The 26962-nt window shown below is 49.0% G+C and overlaps 1 protein-coding gene across 9 annotated transcripts in view; it reads right to left on the bottom strand.

Annotated features, from left to right (window-relative positions):
• NAV2 (neuron navigator 2) overlaps positions 1 to 26962 on the bottom strand; it is an 822512-nt gene that overhangs the window by 249455 nt on the left and 546095 nt on the right. For 7 of the 9 annotated variants that reach the window (XM_055141684.1, XM_055141686.1, XM_055141678.1 and 4 more), the window contains 3 exons: positions 17488 to 17752; positions 13483 to 13551; positions 5869 to 6029 (listed from right to left, as the gene is read on the bottom strand). In XM_055141684.1, the coding sequence (XP_054997659.1) occupies positions 5869 to 6029; positions 13483 to 13551; positions 17488 to 17752 (495 nt within the window). The remainder of the gene's footprint in view (positions 1 to 5868; positions 6030 to 13482; positions 13552 to 17487; positions 17753 to 26962) is intronic. The other 2 variants (XM_055141682.1, XM_004607847.2) reach the window with 1 other exon arrangement.

Genomic DNA, 26962 nt, shown 5'->3' with positions numbered 1-26962 from the left:
GTGTGGCTCATTTGGCACCAAACAACAGATGAAAAAAGGGGGGAGAAGCAAATTAAAACAAATTTTTTGGGCCATATTGTCATCAGCATGTGTATTCCTGATCTTTAATAAGGCATAAAGTCCCTGTAAAAATGTAATTATTGGGGCTGGAGTGATAGCACAGTGGAGGGCATTTGCTTGCACGCAGCCGACCCAGGTTTGATTCCCACCCAGCATCCCATATGGTCCCCTGAGCACCGCCAGGAGTAATTCCTGAGAGCAGAGCCAGGAGTAACACCTATGCATCACTGGGTGTGACCCAAAAAGCAAAAACAAAATGTATTATTTCTAATGCACAGCAATATATTTGAGAAATAGTACGTTAGAATCAATTTATTGAAATGTAATAGTTCATGCGTGAATAGAGCAAAACCATGAAGAGGCTGACAGTGTTTGGAAGGTGGGATCCAAAAGACTTTCTCCTTTGATAAATTTCTGTGTTGTCTGAATGTTTTTACACGATTATTTTTCTAATGAAAAGATAACAAAGCATATACTCTGCACAAGGGCTTATTCCAGAGGAAACCACATTGTTCAGACGAGAACATCTTGCATATGTATGCAAGTCAATCTAGGAATATTAAACATTTCAATGCATACGATGGACCTAATACCACAGAAAGGAGGATTTTTGGCAGCGCGAACCCACTCAGAGGATGTAAGTGAGGGGGTGGAAGGAAGAGAAAACAAATAATGTCACAAATATTGAAAAAGAGCCATTTTCTCTCCCCTGGAAGCATGTGCTTCTGGCCAAGCCGTCGGGAGCCCGTGGGAGCCAACAGAGGAAGTGGGGAGCCAATACAGTCCAATACAGTTACCTCCGCACCCGCTCCCAAGCCCACAGGCCAGTAAGGCTGTGGTGACTGCAAAGGCCAACAGTCCGCCATGGCACATGGGGCAACCAGCAAGCTTCCCTAAAGGCGTCGGGCCTGGAGCCTTTTCTCCAAACTTCACGGCAGTACCTGAGGTCAGAGTCTTTGGGAAGGAAATCGTGTTGCTGAAGAGCAACATTCCAGGGCTTCTTTGTATACCCACTGTGTCCTTGGCTACGTTATGGGACAAGCCCATGAATTTTGTATGAGTTGCCAGGCCTATTTTAGCTCTGAAGTAATAGCCCCTGTGTTTCTCTGGTTGTGTGTCTCGGCTGATTGCTCGGTGTAATCACAACTAAATTCAGGGATGACAGCATGAAGGGGCTTGCTTCTCTGAATACAATTTTAAGTGGCAACCTTTAGCCTGATTTCCCCACCAAACAGGAAAGCGCTCTGAGGGTTTTGGAAAACTTGCCTATTCCAACGTCTTCCTCTTCATTCTTTTTTTTAAAAACTGAGGACGAGGTGTTGAAATGATTTTGTCATTAACTGACAGGATAATAACCCTCTCGTCCAACGTCCTGGTGTGATCAGATCAACCTTGGAGCGGAATTCTGGGTCAGTGGGTCACCGACTAAGGTCTACATCTCGTTTCACCTGAGAATGATAAGCCAGGGCCTTGACATGGCTCAGGCTTTTCCTCCTTAGAAAGCAGGACAGGTCATAGCCCTCGCACCCGGCACACAGAACTGTGATTCACCAGAGTATGCCTCTCTCCAGACTGCTCAGGTCAAAGCCAGTATCTTACTCATCTGAGATCCTCTTGAGTCTCGCAGGGAGTGAGGGTGGCAGAATTCCTTCTGCTCCCTCTCCACATCCTACATTTTTGTACATAAGCTGGCTTCCTCGAGGGGTGCAATCCTGGTGTGATTCAAGGGAGAACAGAAGAACCAGGAAGAAAGCAGGAGGGAACACAAGAGTTTCTGAAGACAAAACCGCATTGGCTCTTGCCCTTGGGGTGGCAGGACAGTCTTAGTATAAAACATTCTTGGATCTGGTCTAAGGCCAGATACACCCCAGCTCTTTAGGACAGAAGACAGATAATCAATGCTCCCTCCCACACACCCGAAACCTCCGTCTCTCATTTTTTTATCATCACTGTAGGATTCTGTAAGCCATGAAGCTAACGAAAACATTCTCGTGTGGATTATCTCTGGAGCCCCATTAGAGACAGCCAGGGACAGAGCAGAGTTAGACTGCCCGTCTCTCTGGGCGTCACACCTGGCCATGGACTCCAGCACTGAGTAACCCAGCTAGTTCCTAAATAAAACCGGGCTGAGGGGGCTGGAGAGATGGCTCCGTGTGCTGGAGCACATACTCTGCATGCAGCCGGTCCAGGTTCAAGCCCCCGGAGTCCCACTGGGAATGACTCCTAGCCTCCATCTGTGAACAGCTCCCGAGCACTGCCAGATGTTGTCCCTAACCAACAAGTAAATAAATGTAATTGAGTCAATGGCATTTCCACTTCATAGAATGTTTGTGATGATCCACTAAGATAGTGGGTCAAATCACTATCTTAGACAAATCAAAGTCCCTTAAAAAGAGACTGGAGAGAAAGTACAGTGGGTAGGGGACTTAGCTTGTCTCAGCCAACCCAGGCTTGGGCTCCAGCACCACATATGGTCCCTTGAGACTTCCAGGAGTGATCCCTGAATTCGAAGACAGGAGTAATCCCTAAACACTGCCAGGTGTGGCTCCCAAACCAAAGCCAACCAACCAATCAACAAACCCGCAAAAAGACAAGTCCCTTCCAAATAACCCAGCTTCCATAAGAGAGCAGCTTCCTTCTCTCTTGACACCAAAATCCCTCCCTCTGTGACGCCTCTATGAGAATCCACAGCCACAGCTCTGGGACATCTCAAGGCCCTCTGCTCTGCGCACCCAAGGCCACACCTGCTCGGGACAGATCAGGCGCTCTCCCATTGGTGAGCTGCATCTCGGCCGTAATGCGAGGGGCTCTGCATCTGTGAAAAGCTTTGGGAGGTGGCTTCAAAAGCCGACTATGAATTCTCCCACCTTTGTTCCACCCATAAGGATCTCTTAATCTGTATTTCCTCAATTTTGGGGACATTGGTCTCAGATGCATCCTTCAGATCTCTTTTTGTTTTTGGTATTATTATTATTATTATTATTTGGTTTTTGGGTCACACCCGGCGATGCACAGGGGTTTCTCCTGGCTCATACACTCAGGAATTACTCCTGGCAGTGCTTGGGTGACCATATGAGATGCTGGGAATCGAACCCGGGTCGGCCGTGTGCCAAGGCAAATGCCCTACCCGCTGTGTTATCTCTCCAGCCCCTCGGTATTTTTTTTTTAATGACAGCTTCTCCCTAAGGAAACAGGGAACAAGTGTGGACCAGTCTAGGCTCCCCTACCATCTCCCCAACCTCTCCCCTGGCTCAACCTGTACATCTCTAACTAGCCCTCAACAGACAAGATTCCCAGCACTTCCAAACATTTTCCAGGAAAAGCACAACCAAAGTAATGGATTTTTGTTCCAACTGGTATAACCTCAGCAAGAACTGAACTTCTCTTGGCTTTTGTTTCATCCATTGAAAAGTGAGGGAAACAGCACAGCTTATTTTGGGGAATTCCATGAGGCACCCTGGGTACTTATTTCAGAAATACTAGAAGAATATACACATGGGATAGTTTGCATTGGTACCATCCTTCAGGGAACAAGTGAAAGAGAACTTTTTGTTGAAAATCCTTAAGACCATTTTATAGGCAGATGTTATTTTTATAATTTAAGCACCCTTAACAAAAATGACATGCTTTTAAAAAGAGCACGCTTGGGTGTGGTGAAGAAGGAGAGGGGCATGTGGGGGAAAGGAGATGAGAGAAAAATGTTTTGTGGGGCTGGAGAAAAAGTACAACAGATAGGGCACCTGCTTTGCTCATGACCCAGATTTGATCCCCTGCACCCCGTGTGGTGCCCTGAGCCCCACCAGGAGTGGTCCCTAAGTGCAGAGCCAGAAATAAGCCCCGAATACCACCAAGTATGACTAAAAACCAAAAAGCAGAGAAGAAAAGCATTTTGCTGAAGCAGAAGCCAAAGAGAGAAGCAGAAAGCCCTAACTGATGAGGACTGCCTGGTATCAGCAGGCAGCTCCCATTAGCTCTGTTGCCGGTTGCTGTCTGAGACACCTGCTCCATGCACTAGGCTGCTCCTGACATGTTTCCTTGCCATCTATGAGTACTCCAGGTGTAAGGACTCCAACCAAGCGTTCAGAGTGGTTGGTTGGAGGAGGAGAGGGCTGTGGCCTCATTCCCTGTGAGAGCCCAGCTCCCGCAGAGCAATCTCTCTGGTCAGGAAGAAGCAGGAAGAACCCAGGACAGGTCTAAAGATTTTCCTGTTCTACCAGGTACGAAAAGCTTCCAAGACACAAGGTATGTGTCCCAAGAAATATATCGATATTGCCTGGGAGGAAATAAAGGAGAGCTTCCCATACTGAAGAACTGTCCAGGCAGCCTCTCTTCTGATAGGTAAAAAGCTTATCAGCTCACAAAACAAAAGCCCCAACAAGCTGTGCTTCTAGAAAACTGTCTTTTGTAGACAGCGTGTTCTATGAAAATTTTCAAATTGCAAATGTGCTATTTAACCAAATGTATTCTAGGTCCCCACCATAATAAACTGAGCTATTACTGACTGCTGGCAAATAGGACTATAATTGTATTTCTCCAATTTCTTTTTTTTTCATTTTTTTATTTTATAAAGTAGTTCACAATATTGATTACATTTAATATTCAAATACCAATCCCACCACCATTATACCTTCCCACCACCATATTTCAGATGTTTCCATCCTGAACTCCAACCCCTGCCCCAAAGCAGAACCGAAATAACTTATTTTGTATTATTTGTTATGAAAAGCCACTGAAAATACTACAAAAAAGTATCCTTAGTGCAAAGAGTATGAATATTGTTGTATTTCACCCAGAGGCCATTAAAGTCTTCTATAAGAGATCACTAATATGTTGTTGAAGGTTGAACCTTGTGTGCTTATATGTCTATGTGTGTATCTTATATATATATCTGTATCACTGTATCACTGTCATCCCTTTGTTCATCTATTTGCTCAATCGGGCAACAGTAATGTCTCCTAGTGTAGCCTGATGGCATATTGGGGGCTCTTTCAGGATTAGGGGAATGAGGACCGTCATTGTTACTGTTTTTGGCATATTGAATACACCATGGGTAGCTTGCCAGGCTCTGCCAAGCAGATATATATCTGTAAAAATACATATTTCCCTCTAAGATTGGTTGCCTCCTGCTTTAAACCCCATCAAATGTGGTGTGGTACTCTTGGAGTATGGGTGGTGTGAGGTATGAGTTGTCGTGCAGTCCAGAAATACGCACTCATGAGTCAGGCATGGCCCAAGCATGTGGAGAGCGGCTGTGAGCATGGTGGTGGTTGAGTTCTGGAGGTTTTCAGAAGCTGGGGATGGGTCCCTGGGGCGGGGAGGGCAATCACTCGCCCCACTCTGGGGTGCCCCAAATTAAACAGACTGGCATGGGGTCCGGCGGTATGGTTATGGTGTGTGTCGTGTTATGCTCCCTTCTGGGAGAGAAGGACAATATGACTCTGGATCGTGGCCAAGGACAAAATTCTCTCCCAATTTCTTAATGCTCTGTCTGACCAAGCTCCCACCAGTCACGTATACACATGGGATCCACATATCACACAATTTCCAATCCCCCTACCCTTGACCCCAATCAAACTCACTTAAAGCAACCAGATCTTTTATAAAGGAAAATGACAACAGGGACCCTCAAAGAGGTGAAGCTCCAGAGCCTAGGAGGTGGCTCAAAGGGCTAGAGTATATGCCCAGACTTCAGGAGCCCGAGTTTGACTCCTGGCACCCTCTGATTCCTTGAGTACTGCCAGAAGCGACCCCTGAGCACTGCCAGATATGGCCCCCAAATGCAAAAAAAAACCAAAAACGGTGACTCACCTTTTTCATGGCTGCTGGCTGGTGGGGGCGGGGAGGTGACTGGTTTGGACTTGTCATAGTTGTTAAAGCTCTGGCTGCGGCGGTTGTTGGCAGCGACTGACCCTCCGCGAGTCTTGGCCTCGCTGCCCCCAGTAGATGCCCTGGCAGTGGGACCTGGAAGTCTACAAGACAAAAGCAACAGAACCATGGCGTCAGTCTTCGGAGGACAGAAGTGTCTCAGAAGAAGAAACTGCAGTCATGCAGGAGGTCCAAGAACACCATTCAAGACAGTGGGTCTGAGAAGGTGTGCTAAAGAATTTCATGGAAGCACTACAAACACTTAGGCTCATCAGAAGCCCATTCAACAGCAGGGGCTGGAGCGATAGCACAGCATGTAGGACATTTGCCTTGCACGTGGCTGACCCGGGTTCAATTCCCAGCATCCCATATGGTCCCCTGAGCACCAAGAGTAATTCCTGAGTGTAGAACCAGGAGTAAACCCTGAGCATCACTGGGTGTGACCCAAAAAGCAAAAAAAAAAAAAGTCCAACGGCAAACTGAAAACCATTTCCCTCTGAGCAAAGAGAGGCATCTTGAAAACGGTATGTGAGTAAGTTTGCTGACTTAAAATACCCAGCTCATCTTCCTTTTGCTCTTGAATGAAAAGTACTTTTACTTTTCGATAGGGCCAAATAATGTCATCATGCCTCATTTTGTGAAGCGCAGACCAGACACTCTGGTGAAAACTTAAAATTGTTTACTTGTGTGAGCATCTCTTTGGGTAGGTACTGAAATGGTATTTTACATAATCCAGGGGTGAAAATATGAAGAGAAATACATCACTGACAATACTCATAAAGGGAGCTGCCTCTACTCCTAACCTGACACATCTGCAATGAAAACTTATGGCTTGGATGAAAACACTTGCTCAGACATATGTTTTCCTTCCATATCTGACAACCCGTCTCTGCTGTATTACTTTGAGGCTGAAGCCCAGTTTCTCTGCACAGTAGATGGATAAAATCATATGTTCTCTTTGTAAAACCAGCAGGAACCTGTTAGTCTAAAGACAAACACACACTCTCTCTTTAAATAAAACACCTAATTTTGGGTGGGTTGGGAAATAAGTCAGCAGATTTCTTTGTAATATGTCTAGAGATATTACAGGCCATTCCTCAAAGAGTTTTGGGTAAGACTCCCAAATCAGAATTTTTATTCAAGGACTAATAAGCAGGCTGTTTCCAATAATTAAAGTTGAAAGCTGAATACATGGTGAAATATTTATACGTTTCAGCTAAAACCCACTTAGCTGTGTTAAAAAGCCACCAGCACCTCGCTTAGTGATTAGACCTAGTGATAAGTCTGAATTTTCAACCCATAAAGCCTTCAGCTTCTCATTCCACGCAAATCTGAAAGCACCAAAAAAGCCGATAGTCTGGAAGCATTTTAGATATAAGCAGGCAATCACTTTAAACATTTTCTTGTTGGCCGAGCAAGAAAGATTATTGCAGAGTAAATAGAGAACATGAGCTGGTGTGAGAGGACTGTAAAAATTTATACAGTTAAGAAGAAGCTGGCCTGATTCCCTGACTGGAGCTAGGAGGGGAAGAGGGAGTGAGTGTCGACCCAAGTAAGTGGACAGTGAGAAGGCACTACTTCCCATGGCACTGGCAGGCAGGCGGGGGGTGGGGGGTTGTGTCCCTCTGTTACTATCCCCCAAACTGTTTCAGGAATATTTTCATCCCGTGAAGACAGGCAGAGTAGGGTTCAAAACCAGCAGTACCCATGTCTGTGTGTGGGAACGGAGGTGGTAAACACCACCTGCCATGGAGGTGCAGCAATGGGAGCGTGGTTAGTCCTGCTTCTGCTCCTGGTGCACAGAGCATCCTGCCGGCTCTCCAGGTGGGAGGATGCAAAGTGAGCACTCATAGACCAATGGCAGAGCTCCTACAGGTGCAGATGTGGTACTCCCTTGAGCTGAACTTCTTGAACCCACATAGAGTCTGCTGGAATCTTACTTACAGTTAGGCCTGGAAAAGGCTTTTAAACTTGCTCCAAGATGATGTCATGGCAATGCTATTGAGATTACAGGGCATCCCTAGTCCCAGCCTTCACTTCAGAGGGGAATTTGCAAAGAAGCAAGATACAGTGAGGGTAGAGACACCCGGAGCCCCTAAACCCTGGGCCTCACCTCAAGACTGGATCACAGAATTTCTGAACCACACAGGCTGGGGTCCACCTCTGAGGCAATGAAAACATCCTTTGGGATGGAAGTCAATCTAACACAATGAATTTTATGTACAGGATTTCAAAGTCAAAGGAGTCAAGCACCTGACTTTCTATGAATTTCTATACAAAGAAACAGGAGAGGTTTGCCATGGTCTGAATGTATGTCCAGATTCCTGTCCAAACTCTCATGCCAAGTGGGATGGAATTGGAGACATTGGGTCTTTGGGAAGTGACTAAGTCTTACAGGTAGACGGAACCCTCAGGAATAGGTTTAAGGCCCTTCTGAAAGAGGATTCAGAGATTGGGTTGGCCACTGGGAGAAGTGGGCAGCATGCACACTGGAAGAAGGCTTTCACCAGAGTTCAGCCATGCTGGCTACTTATATCTCTGCCTTCCAGCCTTTGGAACTGCAAGCAGGGACTTTATTCTTTACCAACCATGCAACTGAAGGCATTTGTTATGAACACCCAAATGGAATAAGAGTTCCAAGGTCATCAAGATCATCATTTGATTTTAAAAAATTGGGGGGGGGTTTGAGTCATACCCGGTGGTGCTTAGGGTTTAAATCTGGCTTTGCACTCAAGGGTCACTCCTGGATGGGCTCATGGGACACTATGGGGTGCTGGAGACCAAATCTGCGTGAGCGTGTGCAAGCCAAGTGAAACACCTTACTTGTTCTCTCTGTCTCTCTGACTGTCTCTGTCTCTCTGTCTTTCTCCATCAGCTGACATTTAAATTTTGCCTTTCTTGGCTAAAGAAATGGTCTAAAGTGCAAAAAAAAAAAAACCACATGGGTCATAAATGATTTTTAAAAAAAAACCCTATCAGCCAGGATCTGAGATGGCCAGGTCAGGCTCCCGGAGTGTATGTGACAGAGACTCAGAGGGCAGGGAGCAGAGGGCTTGGGCAGAGAAGAACCTGTGACAAAGAGGACAGGAAGCACACTGGGTCTGCAGGGTCTGGCTGGGAGGGAACGAGGTGGGAAAGGCAGGACCAGCACAGGAGGAGCACAGGGTCCTCTTCTGAATGTTGAATGCTCCCTTGCCTTGGAGTGATGAGACACTGAGTGAGAGACAAGAGGGCAAAGCCAGCTTCGGAGAAGCAGAGCAATCCCCTTGCTGACACTGACACAGACCCCAGGCCTCTGGCTCACATCTTGAAGCTGGATTATTGCTCACATCCTAGAGCATCACGGGCCCTTCTATTCAACCTCAGCCTGGAGACAACGACTTCTCCTGTTCAGCACCCCTCCTGGACTGAAGAGCTGGTCTGGCTCATGTGGAAGAGAGGCAAGTACCACCGTGGATGCTGCCTGCAGTGCCAGTCTCAAAAGGAAGAGAAAAGTGGCAGAGGAGCCTGGCAGAAGTGGACCACCCCACATCATCTGCTCCCTGTCTTACATGTGGCACCAGCAGGGGGCAACGGCTCTTCTGCAAGATGAACTCTATGCTTTCTGGTCATTTCATGGTCAAACACAGCCACAAGATGACAGAGGGCCCAGAAGGGTTCTTTGAAACATACACAAAATCTGGGTTTGTTTTCATGTGTTCCAACGGAGTTTAAGGGAAGCGGTGTAACAAAGAGGAGGAAGAAATCCTGCTTTTCTCCGCACCGTGCTCCATTCCTCCAACATGTGCGGAGCCGCGCAGGCAGGGCGGGAAAGCTGGTGCTCCTGGCACGTAACCTGTGGGAGCATCCTGGCTCCACGCGCTCTACGTGCTGATGGAAGAAATCCATCCCTCCCCCCCAGGAAAACCACTTCAAAGGCTGGGAGCAGAAGATGCTCCCCCGCCAGACCCCCAGAAAGGACAGCAGCTTGTGTGCACATGCTCCGGGTCCTAGGGGGCGGGGTCATCACCAGAGTTCCTTTCCCAGAGGGGATGATTAAATGCTACATCTCTCATCTCCGTGGCATCTGCTTTTCAGCATCCGGGCATGTTGAGAGGGACCAACAAGCCAGCCCCGCCCCACATCCCCTAGATCCCTCTCCATGAGATGGCCACGTGCATAGCAACTCTGGGGGGGGGGTGACTCCGGATCAACCCCCCCCCACACACAACAAACCCTTTGTGTCTACTAAGTCTGGCCAGTGGACTAGGTGCCAGGTATGAAAGGACTAGAAGGAGTTTTATTTATTGCACATTTGGTAAGTAGGGCAGGATAATTCCATTTGACCCTTCTGGAAATACTGGCTCACTAAGAATCTCTAACTTGCCCAGGTAACACAAGAAAAGGTGGGCTTTAGTTAGGTTTGACAACAGAGCTGTAGTCTGGGTTCCCTGATGCTCTGCCCCTCCCCCATCCCCACACAGGCAGAACAACCCTTCCTATTCCAGCTCACACAGGGATGTGATGGCACTAACAATGGCCAAGAGTGGAAATCCTTTATGGCTCTCACCAGTTACCCACTTCCCCTCCCCCCAGCCTGCCCCACATACAGATTCAAAGGTCTGGCCCTCATCCTCCTCAATATCTGCAGGGTCTTAAGCTCTGGCTGGTGCTCAGTTGTTTGCACTGGAACTAGAGACCCACTTCCGGAGCCCTGGGAGAAGGTGCCGACTCAATCAGAACGGGACTGTTTATTTCTGTCTAACTTGACTGTTACACTCAGTGTTGCCCGATCAGTCAAGATGCCTACTAGGACTGAGCTCAAGTTCGGGAAAGGGAAGTGTGAGTAAGGCCAAGGAAGGCGGACTCCCTGGGCAGATAATAATAGAACACTTTGGGGATGGAGAGATAGTACAGCACGGCTAAGGTGTGTGTCTTGCACGTGGCCCAGCCAGGTTCGATGGGAGCATCCCATGTGGTCCCCCGAACACCAACAGGCATAATTCCTGAGTACAGAGCCAGGAGTAACCCCTAAGCATTGCTGGATGTGGCCCTCAAACAACAATAACAAAAAAAGGAGAAATAGAAGACCACCCCTTGACTGGCCTCCTCCCAGCTAAAATGCATTCAACAGAAACTTGGGGTGAAGGCGAAGACCCTGCAGGGAAGCCAGGCTTTGGCTCTGGTTCATCTTGGAAGCCCCGAGGCCAGCAAGGGAGGAGCTGGCCGGTCTGCCTGCATCCTCCTCTCTTCCTGTGCCTCCCCACCACAACCTCCTGCCCCTCATCTGGGGCCAATAAGTTATCTTTCATGCCATGGTCATGTGCTTCTAATTAGCCATGTTCCCAGCTGGCTCCCGTTTCTCCCGAATTTCCAGAATGGGGCATTGTGGGATTTCAGAACTCCTCCAAGCTCATCCCAGATCGTTCTCAAACTCTTGTCTGTGAGTCTTTCCTAGAAACCAGCAGTGGGTCAGCTGTGCTAACACGGGCCCTGGGGCCACGCATTGGGGAGAGTGGTCACGGACCCTGAGTGTGGTGCTGTGGTCTTCATAGGAGTGTGGTCCCCAAGGTGACGGTACTGGGAGACAGTGCAGACAAGAGGAAAAGCCAACGTCAACGTCAAGGGGAGCCGTCCCCACAAGGTGAGCAGGTTTTTCTCTCTGCCATGTCAGTGCACCGCAAGAACACAGCCATCTGGGCTCCACGCAGTGTTTTCTGAGCTGACTGGGCTGGCACCCTAAACTGAGGGCTCTCCGGCCTCCAGAACCATGAGAAATAGAGTCCTGTTGCTTAAATGGCCCCATCGACAGTGGTATGAAGGCAGCCCAGAACGAACAAGGCATGCAGATGCGAGAGGAGGTGAACGGAGGGGCCGTTCCTTCCTCAGAATCTAGTTGACAGGCCGCCCGTGCTCCCCTGATATCATCAGAAAAGATGCCCAGAGTCTGAGTGGGGTGGCTAATGGATATTCAATATATATCTGAGAAACAAAGACACTGTGAGGTTTTCCCTTGACGTGAGAATTCAAGCAAAAGTAGCACTGTCGTCCCATTGTTCATCGATTTGCTCGAGCAGGCACCAGTAATGTCTTCATTGTGAGACTAGTTGTTACTGTTTAGGGCATATCAAATATGCCACAGGTAGCTTGCCAGGCTCTGCCGTGCATGCAGGATACTCTCGGTATTTTGCCAGGCTCTCCAAGAGGGACGGAGGAATCGAACCCAGGCTGGCTGCGTGCAAGGCTAATGCCCTACCCGCTGTGCTATCGCTCCAGTAGATATGGGTAATTACAAGATCATTCTACACCTCCACCCTTCCAGTGCCAACCTCAAGTTTTTTAAGACACCGCCGGGTGGGGGGAGGGGGCGCTGAAGCGATAGCACAGAGGGTAGGGCATTTGCCTTGCACGTGGCCAACCCGGGTTCGATTCCCAGCATCCCATAGGGTCCCCTGAGCACCGCCAAAAGTAATTCCTGAGTTCAGAGCCAGGAGTAACCCTTGAGCATCGCTGGATGTGACCCAAAAAGAAAAAAAAAGACACTGCCAGGGCCATGTGAGGCAGAAGGGACTGAGCAAGGGTGGAGACGTCAGCTTGGAGAAAGAAACCCCAGCAGCAGCTGCATGAACAAAAGAATTCAAGGCTGGGAGGAGGATAATGCAGTGGTTAGACTGAAGCTTCTAAGGGTAAGAATGCTTTGGCTCAAATTCTGAATTTTTCACTTTATGGGTGACCCTGGATATCTAACCACTAAGCTTTGGTTTCCTTAGCTATGTAGTAGGGATGATACCGTAAGAAAACTAACATGTGGATTAAGCAAGTCATTCAAACTGGCACACATCGACATTTCATTATGTCAGCTCTTGGCACCTTCCCATCAGCAGAAGCTACAACCACGGGACTGGCACTTGCCTTACCCGGGAAGGGATCCACAGGAGGCTGCAGAGGTCTCTGAGTCAAGAGAACTAGGGAGAAACCTAATTATTTTTAATTTTCAGAAGTGATAACCCCATGGTACATTAAAGAATCCAGCAACAAAAACCATACAGAGTGGCCTTGCCATGTCCCCTCTGGCCAATTTGATGCATTTAGACTTCATAATCAGATCTTAATTAACTCAAGAAAAAAATCAATCACATGTTAGTCACTTTAACAACCAAGAGCACAACACACATAAATGAGATGCAGGTGAGGTGGGACAGGGCCAGGCCAGGGCAGGGAGCCAAACGTCCGTGAAACCACTACAAATACCATCCAGAAACTCACCTCTCCCTAATCAGACTGGATTTGGATGACCCAGTGATCAAAGCCCAAATCAGTGAAATGCAGAATCGTTATGTACACCTTAATTTCACTTTCTCTCTCACACACACAGACACAGACAAGCACACATAAGCACTCCCAAGCGGTTGCTCGTGTGCAAGGACACACACACACACGCCCCTCAACAACCCCACACCCATTTTCAAAACTTCAGCGTGAAATGAGGAGAGGGACACAAGGAAACTTAGCCAGAGCAAAGGGAACAACGGGTTGGGTGGACACCATGCAGTTTGCAGGACACAGAGAAAGTCTAACCTAGAGGTCTTTTTCTGACCCAGAGTGAAGCGGATGATTTTGCTTTGAGATGAATCCTTGGGTGATGCACTGCATGACAGGAAAGAAAAAAGTGGAAGAGATGAGTGAGGAGAGAAAAAATTACATTAGACACAAAGCCATAGAAGGCCCCTGACGATGGAATGACCCGAATTTTCATTCTGTTCGCTTTTTCCACAGCATGGAGCTTTTTCTTCAGGTTTGGAAATAAAAAAAAACTTTAAAAAGTCTGATCAATTTCCAAAGGCGAACAAACTGTTATTGAGATTATCTAAAAATGTTTGTAAGTATTTTGTTTTGTTTCACCATCAAAATCCTCTCTGCTACTCATCACCGTAAGGTATTCTTTCCACCGTGAGACAGGAGTCAGGTGTCTCTGATAAGAAAACTAAGTTTATGCCTTTACCTAGGTGCTTCTCTTGGTAGCTATACTGGGAGGTTACTCATATGAGTATGTTGAATATGCCACCAAGGTAACACCAAACAAGGATGGCGATATTCTCAACTTTTGTTGGTCTTGGGAATGTCTGCTCTCTCAAAGGTATAGATTTGACCCCTGCTACATTCTTAGCTTTTGACCACAAAGTCATACCTCTAAAGAACCCCAGTTGGGTATGTATAATCAAAGAAAAGGTTACATTTATATCTGTAAATTGCAAGAAAGCAATATTTACCTTTCTTATATTGAACTACTAGTATACATTCATAAACCTATTCCTGTTTATAAGACACTATGAGATGAGAAGTACAAAGTTCATGTCAGTAGGTTTAGGAAGTGGAGGGGAAGGAGATGGAGGATACAAAATAAATCAGTTTTCTGAAGTTTTCCTCAACAGGTTGAACCTAGCTAAGACATAAGATAGCCACGAATGGAGAAGGAAGCAAGTCTGGGGGACCCCACTCCTCTCCGGGAGAGACATTTCGTAGTGAACTGGGGAGTAACTTCGCTGTGTAGAGGAACGGGAACAACCAAAGGGGCCAGAATGAATCGCCAACAGGCCCTCACGGGGATGCCAATTCCTCATGCCAAATGTTTCAGGCTTCCTTTACTCATTTCTACAAGTTATTTTACTCATGAACTTTATAGAAAAGTTACCCAGTTCTAGAGCCGGCCACCACCAGAAGTAGAGTACTGAGGCATGGTGGTCTCGGGCAGAGTTTTCACAGTGGAGCAAGGCCACTGTGCTTTCATTTCAGGCTTGCCTCCACAGTGGACCTTGAGGACCAGTGCTTCAACCCATGGCTGTGGTTAGCAAAGACAGAATTCTGTGGTAGAAACACAACGGGAAGGAGGCAGTAGGGGGCAATTTCACTATTCAGCTGGAGCGAGAGCATGAGATACCAACCCTCCAAATTCCATATATAATGAATGAAACTAGTTGTTTTGGAAGCAACCTATTTGGAGCCAGGTACAAGAACAGTGGGGACATGGCTCCAACCCCACACTGCAGGGGTAGGGGACCTGGAGGATATGAGAGTAAATAAATATGAGAACTGGCCAAGTCAGCTTGGCCCTGCTTTGGATAAAGCATTTGTTAGTAATAAGATGTTTTCCTTCCGGGGAGACGGGCATCCTGACTAGAACATCTGGTTCTTTTATATAAACAAACACCTACGATGGAAATGGGAGCCTTGGGCGGGCACAGCTCAGTGACACAGCCCAGTGACACAGCTCAGTATTTCTTAAGACATGTGCCCTGGGACCTGGACAGTGGGATGCTCCAGAAAATATGACAATTCTGGGCCCAGGTGGGAGACTGGTGTCTCCTCCCCCTTGGGAAGAGTTTGCATGCGCACATGTTCTTCAACAAGCTGTTTGTCCCAATACCACCAAGCCAGAGAGTGAGGCTGGGCTCGTGTCTTTCTCCTTCGCTCCAGAGAATCTAACACTATGACTCAAACACCAAAATATCCTGATCTTTTGTACCTGTTCTACCACCTCAGTTCAAGCAAAGGGCTTCAAAACCTCCACCGTGTCCTTCCTTCTGTCCCTGTGCTTTCTTGCTCTCCAGAGAGGAGCAAAATGGTTTTCGTGTGGATGGCACACTTCACTTACAGGCTAGCTTACCATTTTCCCATCTGTCCCTCACCCACAGAGCTCAAGCCACACGGGCACACCTGCTTCTCTCCAACCTGGCGTGGCACATAACTGATGCTTCCTGCTATTCCTATGCCCACGATGGCCTCCTGTCCTCTGGGAAACTCTGCCTATCTGCAATGGACCAAAAAGGGCATGAGGGCGTGTGAAAAGTGCTCTGATGAGTTCAGATGGCTTCAGGAGCTGGAAAGACAAAGTCATGGCTTTTTAGCACTGATTACAGGATATCAAGCCATCAACATCAACCTAAACGGTTGGCCCAACCCCTCCAGATACCATCCTGTTATATAACACGACTATCGGCTGTATCTCTTACCTGCTTTTTTTGCCAGCAGGCACCGTGACTCGCTCACTCATCCTTGACCTCTAAAAGGTCCCGCCACAAAGCCTGGCACATGAGCTACATTCCAACACAAACTCAACCGTATTGGCAGCCTCAAGAATCCAAGGAAAGCTAATGTTTATTACAACACATATCAGATGATCCCTCGATTTTTTTTTCTCCCCAAGTTACCAGCAGGGAGTAAATAAGCATGTGGCATCGAAATGATGGTTCATTTGCTGATGGTCCAATCACCCATGTTCATCTGATCAGAGAATAGATTCCACCTAGTGGTTCTGTGGGGCCAAGGGGGACCAAACCTGGTTGCACTGCACTTTCTCCCTCACAGGTGGTCCTGGCATCTCGGCTAGCACCCAAGTCCCCATCCTGTGACTTGGATATACTTAGATAGTCAATGAGAGGATCTCATTTACGCTCTATCCAACAGGGCTGATAGTCATACCTTACCCCCAGGAAGTGGGACTTCTCAAGAGAATCAGGGGCCGGGAACTGTAGCCATCTAAACCAGCCGCTTTGTCTAAACACTTTGAGCTTCACCTAACTGCAGCGGACTGTAAAGGGCATGAGGGTGTGTGAAAAGGGCTGTGATGAGTTCCAGTGGCTTCGGGAGACTGGAAAGACAAAGTCATTGCTTCTCAGCACTGATTACATGATGTCAAACCGTCGCCACCATCAGTGAACATTTAGGTTTGATGGCTGTAACAAAGGCTGAGGCACAGTTGTTATGGGTCTTTCTCCTGAACTATGAATCAAAATATTTTCTAGTTCCTACTCCCCTTCCTTTTCTCCCCTCTGCAACGAAAAGAAATGACTGAAAAGGCCATCTTCTGCAGAGTAGCTGGGAGTAGGATTACTCCTAACGGACCAAAGGAGACAGAAACTACTTTGTGTTCTGCTTGTGCCACATTCTCTGCTCCCGGTTCCAAGTATCAGCCTCTCTGGAAACACCACCAACGTTGAAGCCCGAATCCTGCAGCGCAGAGAACCACAGCTGACTCTGCGCCCATTCTTTAAGGTCAACAATACCCAGTCACAGCAAGTGGAAGTGCTCCCAGCCCCTAATGCTGCCCTTGTGCCTCATCCATCCCCTGCCAAGGACCTCCTCTGCTGAGCCCTCCACTTCACCAACGGCAAAGCAGAGACAGCCCCGAGTGACCCTTTGCCGCTGCTAAGGGATCTAACTCTCCTGGAAAACCCTGAACCCTGGCTTGTAGGCAGACAGCAAAAGAAGCCTGTGGTCTATTTTTGGGGTTCTTTTACTGGTTACGGGCATGCGTGGAGCATGCCAGAGTCGGGCCAGGAGCGGCTAATTAGCTCGGGCTCCTGGCCATTCTGACCCATTAAAGAGTCCACATCTCTGCCAGGCACGGAGGTGGCTTCCCACATCCAGCTCAAGGTCATCCTAATCCCCCCACTAAGTCCCCGTAGTTCCCAGCACGGAGGCCGCTTTGATGATAAACACGTGAAAGAGCCGGCGAGCACGGAGTCGGCATGGAGGAGGCGGCCGTCTGGAAAACAGAATTATCAGCTGGCGAGGAGCCCCCACCTGGATTGCATGTCAGCTTGTGCTTTGGCCTGCTGAGGTGGCGCTGCCTGGAGAGGCTGGCACGGGGCGTGGGGAGTGGCCGGCACCTGTGGCTGAGGCGTGCCAGCCTGGCACTGGGAGGGGGCCCCGGCCGCCTGGGTCGCGCCGGGCGGCAGCGGCGAGGAGAGGAGCTGCTTCTGGGGCGGCGGCTGCTGCTGCTGCTGCTTGTACCGGGACAGGCTGAAGAACAGGCCTAGAATGGCCTTGAGGTTTCCATTTCGGATTTCTGCAAGATAAAGAGATCCCTGTTAGACCAGGGGCCTTCTCTTGGGAGCCCCCCAGCCCCGGCCTTTTTTTTTCTTAGGGGGTGCCAGGGGGACATTTCACACACACCCCCGCCCCTGATAAAGTTCAGATCTCATATGACGAGTCTCCATCACTGGGCTGTGCCCCACCCCCAAAGTCCCTCCTGGCTCCCCTTCAATGGGCTGCCCTCACTGTAGCACTAGCACTATCATCCCGTTGCTCATCGAGTTGCTCGAGCGGGCACCAGTAACATCTCCATTGTGAGACCTGTTACTATTTTTGGCATATCGAATATGCCACGGGTAGCTTGCCAGGCTCTGCCGTGCAGGCGGGATATTCTCAGTAGAGGGACAGAGGAATCAAACCCGGGTCGGCCATGTGCAAGGCAAATGCCCTACCTGTTGTGCTATCGCTCCAGCACACACAACTTTCTTTTGCAATTGTTCAGTTTGATTTTAATTGGGTTGTTCACATGAATTGATTACATTCAATATTTCAACACCAATGCAGCCGCCATTACACCTTCCCACCACCATTATTTCGAATTTTCCCACGACCATTCAAGCCTGCCTGCCACAGGCAGGTGCTAGATAATTTTTTTGTTTGTTTTTCTTTTTGTTTTTTTTTAATTTTTTGCTTTTTGGGTCACACCTGGCATTGCACAGGGGTTCCTCCTGGCTCTGCACTCAGGAATTACTCTTGGCGGTGCTCAGGGGACCATATGGGATGCTGGGAATTAAACCCGGGTCAGCCACATGCAAGGCAAACGCCCTACCCACTGTACTATCGCTCCAGCCCCAAGATAATTTATTTTCTATTGCTTATTATGAATATCATGAGAGGTCCTGCAGCCGTGAATTCTAAAATGTTTTTTATTCATATTTAAACTTTATTTTATTTTCATAAGGCCCTCATACAACTTTAAATCCTCATGGAGGTGAAGGGTTTTCTGAAACACTTCACTGCTATGCTGTCCCTTACAATGAGGCGTAAACCACAAAGAACGGAGTTTGTTCTCCTTTAGGGATCACAATGGACCCTTAAGGCAAGCTGGATGTCTGGCAAGTGCCAGGGAATCCTCAAGAAGGGCCCAAAGCACAAATGGAAGAGTCTCGGAGCCACAGCACAGAGGGGAAGGCACTTTGCCTTCCACACAGTGGATTCGGGTTCGATTCCCTGCACCTCTGTGGGCCCCAGAGCCAGGCCAGGAATAATTCCTGAACTCAGAGCCAGGAGTAAGCCCTGAGAGCGGCTGATGGCTTAGAGTCCCTGGGCGAGATGGCGCTTGTTCTCCAGGCAGAGAGAACATGCTCTGGCACTGCAGGAACGCTGGCCCTCCTGGGGCGATGCCCAGCCGCTCTGCTGGGAGCCACCTGGGAGGTGCCACGAGGGATGCCGCTCTTCTCGAAATCCTCACACACTTAACTCTGCCGTCTGTTTTTTGTTGTTTATTTGTTTATTTATTTATTATTGAATCACTGTGAGATAAACTCTTACAAAGCTGTTCATGACTGGATTTCAGTCACACAGTATTCCAACACCCATCCCTCCACCAGTGTACATTTCCCAGCGCCAGTGTCCCCAGGTTCCCTCCCATCACCCCCACCCCACCCAGCCTGCCTTTACAGCAGGCACTTTACTTCTCTCTCTCTCTCCTCTCTCTCCTCTCTCTCTCTCCCTCCTTCTCTCTCTCTCCCTCCCTCCCTCCCTGTCCCTCTCTCTCTCTCCTCTCTCTCTCCTCTCTCTCTTCCTCCTTCTCTCTCTCTCCCTCCCTCCCTCCCTCCCTCTCCCTCTCTCTCTCTCTCTCTCTCTCCTTTTGGGCGCTGTGGTTTGCAATACAGATATTGAAAGGTTGTCATGTATGTCCCTTTACCTTCTTTTAACACTGAGTTCTTGTCCAGCGTGATCATTTCCAGCTATTATTGTCATGCTGGTCCCTTCTCTATCTTACCTACCCTCTGCCCCACACACACTTGTAGTTGATTCCAGCCACTAATCTGGTGTCTTTCTTTCAAATCCACCATGGGCTGGCCAGCTGGGTTTCATGTCCCTTGGGGATGGAGGTGGGGGGTCTCTGTGCCTTTAATGTCCACAGAGAACTCACACAGGGCAGGAAAGAAAGTTCAATCTGCTGGAGCACATGCTGTGCATGGAGACAACCCAGGTTCGATCCCCAACACTGCATGTTCCCCTGAGCACGGCAGGGAGTAGACCCTCCCCTCTGCCTCCCACCGCCATAAAGCTGGGGCCAGCCTCCGAGCACCAGCAAGGGCAGGTCCCCTCCCTCCAAAAGAACTCACAAAAACTCTGATAGGAAAAGAAATGAGAGCACGATGGGGAGAGAAATATTTTTAGTCCAGGCGGCACTTTTTTCCCCCAGAGGTTAAAACGCATTTATCCCCAGGCACACGTAAAGTGCCGCAAGAAGGAATCAAATATTTATCCAGACAGAGTCTGCGGGTCTCCAGGGAGCTTCTCCATGGGCAATCCCTTCTTTTCTGCAGTTTTTTTTTTTTTGCTTTTTGGGTCACACCCAGCGATGCTCAGGGATTACTCCTGGCTCTGCACTCAGGAATTACTCCTGGCGGTGCTTGGGGGACCATATGGGATGGCGGGGATCGAACCCGGGTCGACCGCATGCAAGGCAAACGCCCTACCCGCTGTGCTATCGCTCCGGCCCCTTTTCTGCAGTTTTTAACACCAGATGTGATGGTCAGGGTGTCAAGCCACCTTTGGGATGAAGTAACAGGGCTACCCATTGTGAGGGATGAGGAGAAGAAATTGGGGCCCAGGGGGTGCAGGGTTCCCTCCCTCTGCTTTACTTCCCCTTGGGACTATGCCTTCCATGGTCCACGGTGGGTAAGAGTCCTCAGTGTGGGTGACTTCTGCCTCCAGGTTAGCCCTGACAGAGGAAGATGCTACTAAAAAGAGAGTAAGTTTCCTCCAACACCCAGTTGAGAGACCCCAGGGACCCTCAGAAAGCAGCCCGCTTCTGTGCACGGAGGAAAGACTAGATCAGGGTTTGAGGGTCTCATCTGATGAGGCCGAGCTGCATTCTGCTCTGCCCTGCTGCAGCCCTGCCTTCTCTTCAGTACGAGCCTCCAGTGAATAAGCCGCCTGAGGCCCCGGGCCCTGCACATTCCCGTGGTGGCACAGAGCTGCTGAGAACACAGCATGTGGAAAAAAGCCCAAGCGTGCATTCCTGCCGGGATGCTGCCGTTTACTCACGGTGCAACCCAGGCCAGTCATCATCTCCCTCAAGGGCGAATCAGCAGAGCCCGTGGCACCCCCCAGGGCTGCTCTGCAAATACAAGCCTGAGTGTGAAGGCACACTGGGAGCAGAGATGTTCTATTCTTTGATGTCCTTCTCTCTCCTTGGTGATGTGAGGGTCATGGTTTTCCCAGAATCTCCTGCATGGGATTCCCACCCAGCTCCACTTCAGCCTTCCAGATGAGGGTCTTTACTAAGATGAGTTTATCATGCAAACCAGGCTGCTTTTCGGAGAATAAAGCTTTCCCTCTCCCCCTTTAGGTTTTTGGCCAACACCGGGAAGTGCTCAAGGCTTAATTCTAGGATCTGTGCTCAGGGATCAATCCTGGCAGGGCCCTGGGGACTATCTGTGGTGCTGGGGATGGAACCTGGGAGGACTTCACGTAGGAGTTCTCCCTACTTAGACTGTTTCTTTGGCCCCATCCAGGACAAGTGGAAGCCAGGACTGATCTGGACAAATGAGGATGTTAATGAATCACCGTGTGCCATGCTAGAGGCAGAGAAAGAAGGTGGCCAGGCTCCCAGTTTACCTTACTCCTCAGCTAGGCTTCTTTGTCCCTCCTAAGGAAACCATAACACAAGCCGACAGCTGCGACCACTCCCCTTCTAACTGTTCTTCCCCGCCTATAAGGGGCAGAGAATGTGAAGGATGATGAGACAGTTCACTTGACTCCTCAGGATGAAGCTGAAAACCCATGTCATTTGGGAGACAGGGGTGGACATTCAAGGCAAAATCAAGAATGGCATGCAGGCTAATACCTGGCCAAAATATACCACCCCAAACTCAAGAAACCTGATAATTTCTCCTCAAAATCAAATTCTTGGGGAAAAGTAAAGACAAATCATAGGGTTGGGATGAACTCTCCGTAGAATTTCTATGCCTCAGATAACTGCCATTAGCTTATGTAGCTGGTATGAACGAGCTATTTCCAATGAGTGCAGATTAAACCGTTTGCCTGCAAAATATCCTTTAATCCCCACAACGTGAAGCTTTACTGTCTCGTTCTTATTTGAAAGACATTTCGATGCTCAGAGATTTTCATGACCCATCCCAGTGAATAAATGCTGGAGTTGGGATTCAAACCTGCGTCTTTCTGGTTCAAACCCTGGCCCCCGAGAACTGTGTCACTGCACTGACTGACACACCCACCATGTGCAGTGGACTTCAAAGCAATGGTTTATTTACTAAGCTAGCTAGTGGGCACAGAAACATCATTTTCCTTCCAATAATATCTATTTCAATAGGTAACGTGTCCAACATTCCACGGTGTTATTAAAAACACGCAAGAAAGGCCACAGAGGGAGGGAATAACTTAAATATCTGGGTGCTCCCCGAGGCTGTTCCGGCAAAAGAGCTGGTGTGTGTGTCCTCAGAACTTACCCAGGGCACGGCACACTGTCAGCCCCCAAGGTCCTGTCCCCACCATCCTGGCCAGCCAAGTCACTTGCTGCCCATGCTGTTCTTCCCTAAATCATCTCTTTTGGGGGGATTTGTTTTATGGGAGCAGAAATATTTACTCTCATAAACACACCTTTCCGTGGTGGCAGCAGCTTGCTTCTCAATAAAGATGGTTGATTTTCAGAGCCAGAGAAAAACTCATGTTGGAATCACTGTAGCTCATTATTCATACCAAGCCTGAGTCTTTACAAGGTTGAAACTTCCTTGAATTTCAAGATTCTTTCCAAGGACCCTGTGTCCTGTTGCACTTTGCCATGAGTTTGTTAGGAGAATGGAGAGAGTAAAGGAGAAAACGAGGGCCAAGGACCCAGGACAGTATCTGACCCAGTTGTTCCTTCCCTGGTCCAGAGACGGTGATCTCTGTGCCTGAAGCCCCCTCAGGATGCTTCCTGTTTACCATCCCTCCTCCAGGGTCACTGGCACCCAGAAGGAAGCCAATATATGGGAAAATCTACTACCGAGAAAGCTCAATGGAGATCACTTTTTTCTTCTTATTTTTGCTACTGAATGTTCATCTTTATTGATTTTTTTGTAGTTATTTTTTTGGGGGAGGGGAGTGCACCCAGCAGTGCTCAAGACTTACTCCTGGGTTTGTGCTCAGGAATCACACTCCTGGCAGGGCTCAGGGGGCCCTATGCAGTGCTGGGAATAGACCCTGACTCAGCTATGCGCAAGGCAAGCACTCTACCCACTGAGTTATCTTTCTAGCCCCAATGTTCTTTTTTTTTTTAAGGTGAAGAATTTTTTTTGAAATCATATTTTAGTGGCTTTATTAATTTTAGTGGTTTTATTAACCTAGGGCTGGAGCGATAGCACAGCAGGTAGGGTGTTTGCCTTGCACGTGGTTGACCTGGGTTCGATTCCTCATCCCTCTCGGAGAGCCCGGCAAGCTACCAAGAGTATCCTGCCCGCACGGCAGAGCCTGGCAAGCTACCCGTGGCGTATTCGATATGCCAAAAACAGTAACAACAAGTCTCACAATGGAGATGTTACTGGCTTTGCCCGCTTGAGCAAATTGATGAGCAACGGGATGACAGTGCTACAGTATAGAGCTTATTAATCTAAGATTTACATCCATAAAATAAAGAATACGATGCTTTTAAAATAAATTTAGAAAACTTGTTTTGGACCACTTCCATCACCCTGAAAAACCCTTACCTTCAACTTTGGACAATTCCCAAGCCCCCCCGCTCTGATTTCTATTTCTAGAGATTTGCCTTTTCTGAATGTAGCAGATGGTGCGTCCTCATGTGCATCTGGGGTTTTGGGGGGTTATTTTTGTTGTTTGATTGGTTAGTTTGGGGGGCTATTCCCAGTGATGCTCAGGACGGACTCCTGGCTCTATGCTCAGGGATCACTTCCGGTGGTGCTCAGGAAGACCATACAGGATGCCGGAGATCAAAACCCAATTGGTTGTGTACAAGGCACGTGTACTGTACTAGTGCAAGTGCCCACTGCACTATCTTTCTGGCCCCTTCTCATGTATCTGGCTTCTTTCACTGAGCATGTTTTTAAGGCTTATCCATGTTCAAGCACTTCTCGTGATTGTTTCTTTATCATGCTGAGTCATAGCCTGTCATAGGGACACACCACATTTGTTTATCATTCACCAGTGGGCGAATACTTGCATGCTTCATTATCAGAGCACAAACGATTCAGGAGTGGTAGATGGATGCTCTGTTTAGAGTTAGAAGCCACAGAGTCCGTGAGTTGGGTGGTCTCTCACAGACAGAATCCAAAATAGCAAGAAGTAGGTTCTTTCCACATTCCCAAATGGCTTTTGTCTGTGTTCAGTGAGGCCTGCTCCATAACAGGCTAAATACAAAAGCCACCCGCCACAAAAATGTCTCCCTCACGACAGTCACCAAGACTTGAAAAAAAAAACATTCTTCTTCTTTTTTTTTTTTTAATCAACTCTCCTCACACTCTTGATTTCCAGAAAAAGGCAAAATATAGACCTAGGGGGAAAAATAATGGACTCAACCAAGGCGACATTGGCAAGTTGGTGGTCGCCAAAACCACATGGAGTCCTTCCCTCCTTTCTTGCCTGTGGCCAGCACTGTGGAAACATGTGCTTTTCGCCAGTTTGTACGACAGCCCGTACTGCCTCAACTCCTTTTTTATTGCTTTGGGTTCTGACTGATCTCTTTGTTCCCACTGCAGAGACTTCTGCAGGGATGGCTGGGCACAAAGGTTAGGATAAACAGGATTCTTTCCTGTCAACATTATTTCAGAAAAACCTCAGGCCTGGATGACAGAGACACCAGCATCAGAATAATCCAATGTCAGGAAACCTGCTGTGCAGGGAAGAAAGGATTGGGCGCTGCGGGGGCGGGCATTACCGAATTCCTGTTGGATTCCCCAGGCTCTGCTTGCGTAATGCTCGCCCAGCTGACTGGCGCTGTGGGTCCTGTGGCATCATTCTCTGCATGGGCTGTCGACATAACCTACATTCAGCACATAACTCTCCACCCTGCTCTCTCACGGGCCTCTGGCTCTGCTTCCCGAGGATGGCTCAGACCCTCAGGAGGGGGTGGAGGGGGTGAGAGATCAGCTTCCCCCCTGAGGAGAAGGACCAGAGCACTGCCCTCCCGGCCCAACACAGGAGATGTGGGCAAGAGGAAAAGGAAAGCGTCCATGTGTGGTTTTTGACTCCAATGCTCTAGAGAGACCTCCCGGCTTTCTGGCTGTGGATGAAACGCCAGGCCAGCTCCGCATCTAGGTCTCTGGCCATGGGGACAACAAAGCAGGCCCGAGTGATTCAGTTCAGCAACTGATTTCATTTCAAAAGCACATACTCCTTCCCCAGGGGGCACCGGGAAGGAGCTGCCAGTGCATTTCTCCCTCCTGCCCTGGCTGATCAAAAGCTTTTCCTCTCTCTGCCCCTGTCTCAGGACTTACGCCCCATCCTCTCTGTCCGGCTGTCTCTTCGCCTTCCTTTAATGTTGGGTGAATGTCCAGGGGCCACAGTTACAATTCTGGGAAGCGCTACTCCCGCCCCCCCCCCCCCAACACCAGCCCACCTCCATGGTCTTCCTGAGCTGATCATTGCTTTCTGTGGGCACTGCTGGACTGGACCCTGGAGCTACCACTAGCTTGGCTCTCTCATTACCGGGCATGACGGCCAGTCTGGTACAACTGACTGGGCTTTGTGTACCCACACTGTGCCTGGCATGTGCATGAGCCCTGCAAATGGGGCCTATCTATATCTTCCCTGGGATCTTCGCTTCTCAGCTGCTGCAAAATGGGCTTGGGCCAGGGGGAAACAGCCTCTGGTTTGTTCCTCAAAACTCCAGGAGACAGTGGCCAAGGTTCCTCGGGGACAGGCTAACAGACGGTGATGGCAGGTGGACAGGGTATCCGGGAGAGGCTTGGCGGGAGCCTGAAACCCACCCTAGACATGGCAAGGCCCGGCTCCCAGTACTCTGGTCTGTCTCCAAGCACACAAGGATGCTGCAGGGGCACACGGGAGGAGGGAGGAGCAGGGACCTCAAGGTACAGTGCCCCAAACCGTAGCATCCCCCCCGCCCCCCGGCAGCAGCGGGGAGAGGGGCTCCCATGGGTCTACAGCTTCGCCGCCGTCAGGGCATGAAACACAGGCTGTGTGAGATGAGCTCCCAGGCAGGTCGGGGCAGGGCCCGAGCAGCTGAAATGCTTCAAGGACAGGTGCAGACACCCGCCCGGTTCCAAACCCAGCTTCAGTTGCTAGGGGGGAAAGGCGGAGAGGGACTTCCGGGGCTTTCCAGCCGCTGGTGTTTTCACCAGAGGAGGAGCCTCGGGGCTTCCTAAGGAAAGTAAGAAGCATTCAAAGGACACTAGCCGTCTTGCCCCGGGCGAGGCAGGGGACAGGCATGTGGGTAGCAGTGAGCAGGAGAAAATGTGGGGTCACCGAATCCGCTCGTGGCTCCCTTTTCCCACAGATACCCTAACCTTTGGGCATTTGTTTCTCCTCGGTAAGGTGGCAGGTGACAACAGTACTGACCCCAGGAGATTGCTGAGGAGATTAAGTAAGAGGTAATGCACTTAGCTCAGCACATAGTTTCTATTCCTACTATTTATAAGCTCGTCAAGTGAGAATAAAGCCTGTGTGAGGATCACGGCTTGAGGAGTTTAAGGAGTTGAGAGAAGGCGGAGCTAGTCACCATCCCACAGGATGGCTGAGTTCAGAGTCGGCCTTATCACTCAGCACCAGCACCATCACTGTCATCATCATCACCACCATCACCAACACCATCATCACCGTCATCATCATCACCATCATCATCATCATTATCATCATCATCACCTTCTCCCTCAAAAGTCCCTGGAAGATCTGGATGAGTCTCTCTCTCTCTCTCTCTCTCTCTCTCTCTCTCTCTCTCTCTCTCTCTCTCTCTCTCTCTCTATCTCTTTCTCTCTCTAATCTGATGACGTGTGATGCTGGAGACTTGCTCTCTTCACCCAAGAGCTAGAAAGTGGGG

This window comes from Sorex araneus, chromosome 6 (genome assembly GCF_027595985.1).
Source record: "Sorex araneus isolate mSorAra2 chromosome 6, mSorAra2.pri, whole genome shotgun sequence".
NCBI classification, from domain to species: Eukaryota; Metazoa; Chordata; class Mammalia; order Eulipotyphla; family Soricidae; genus Sorex; species Sorex araneus.
The sequence above is the reverse complement of the archived record's forward strand: the minus strand, read 5'-3'. Positions and strand labels throughout refer to the sequence as shown.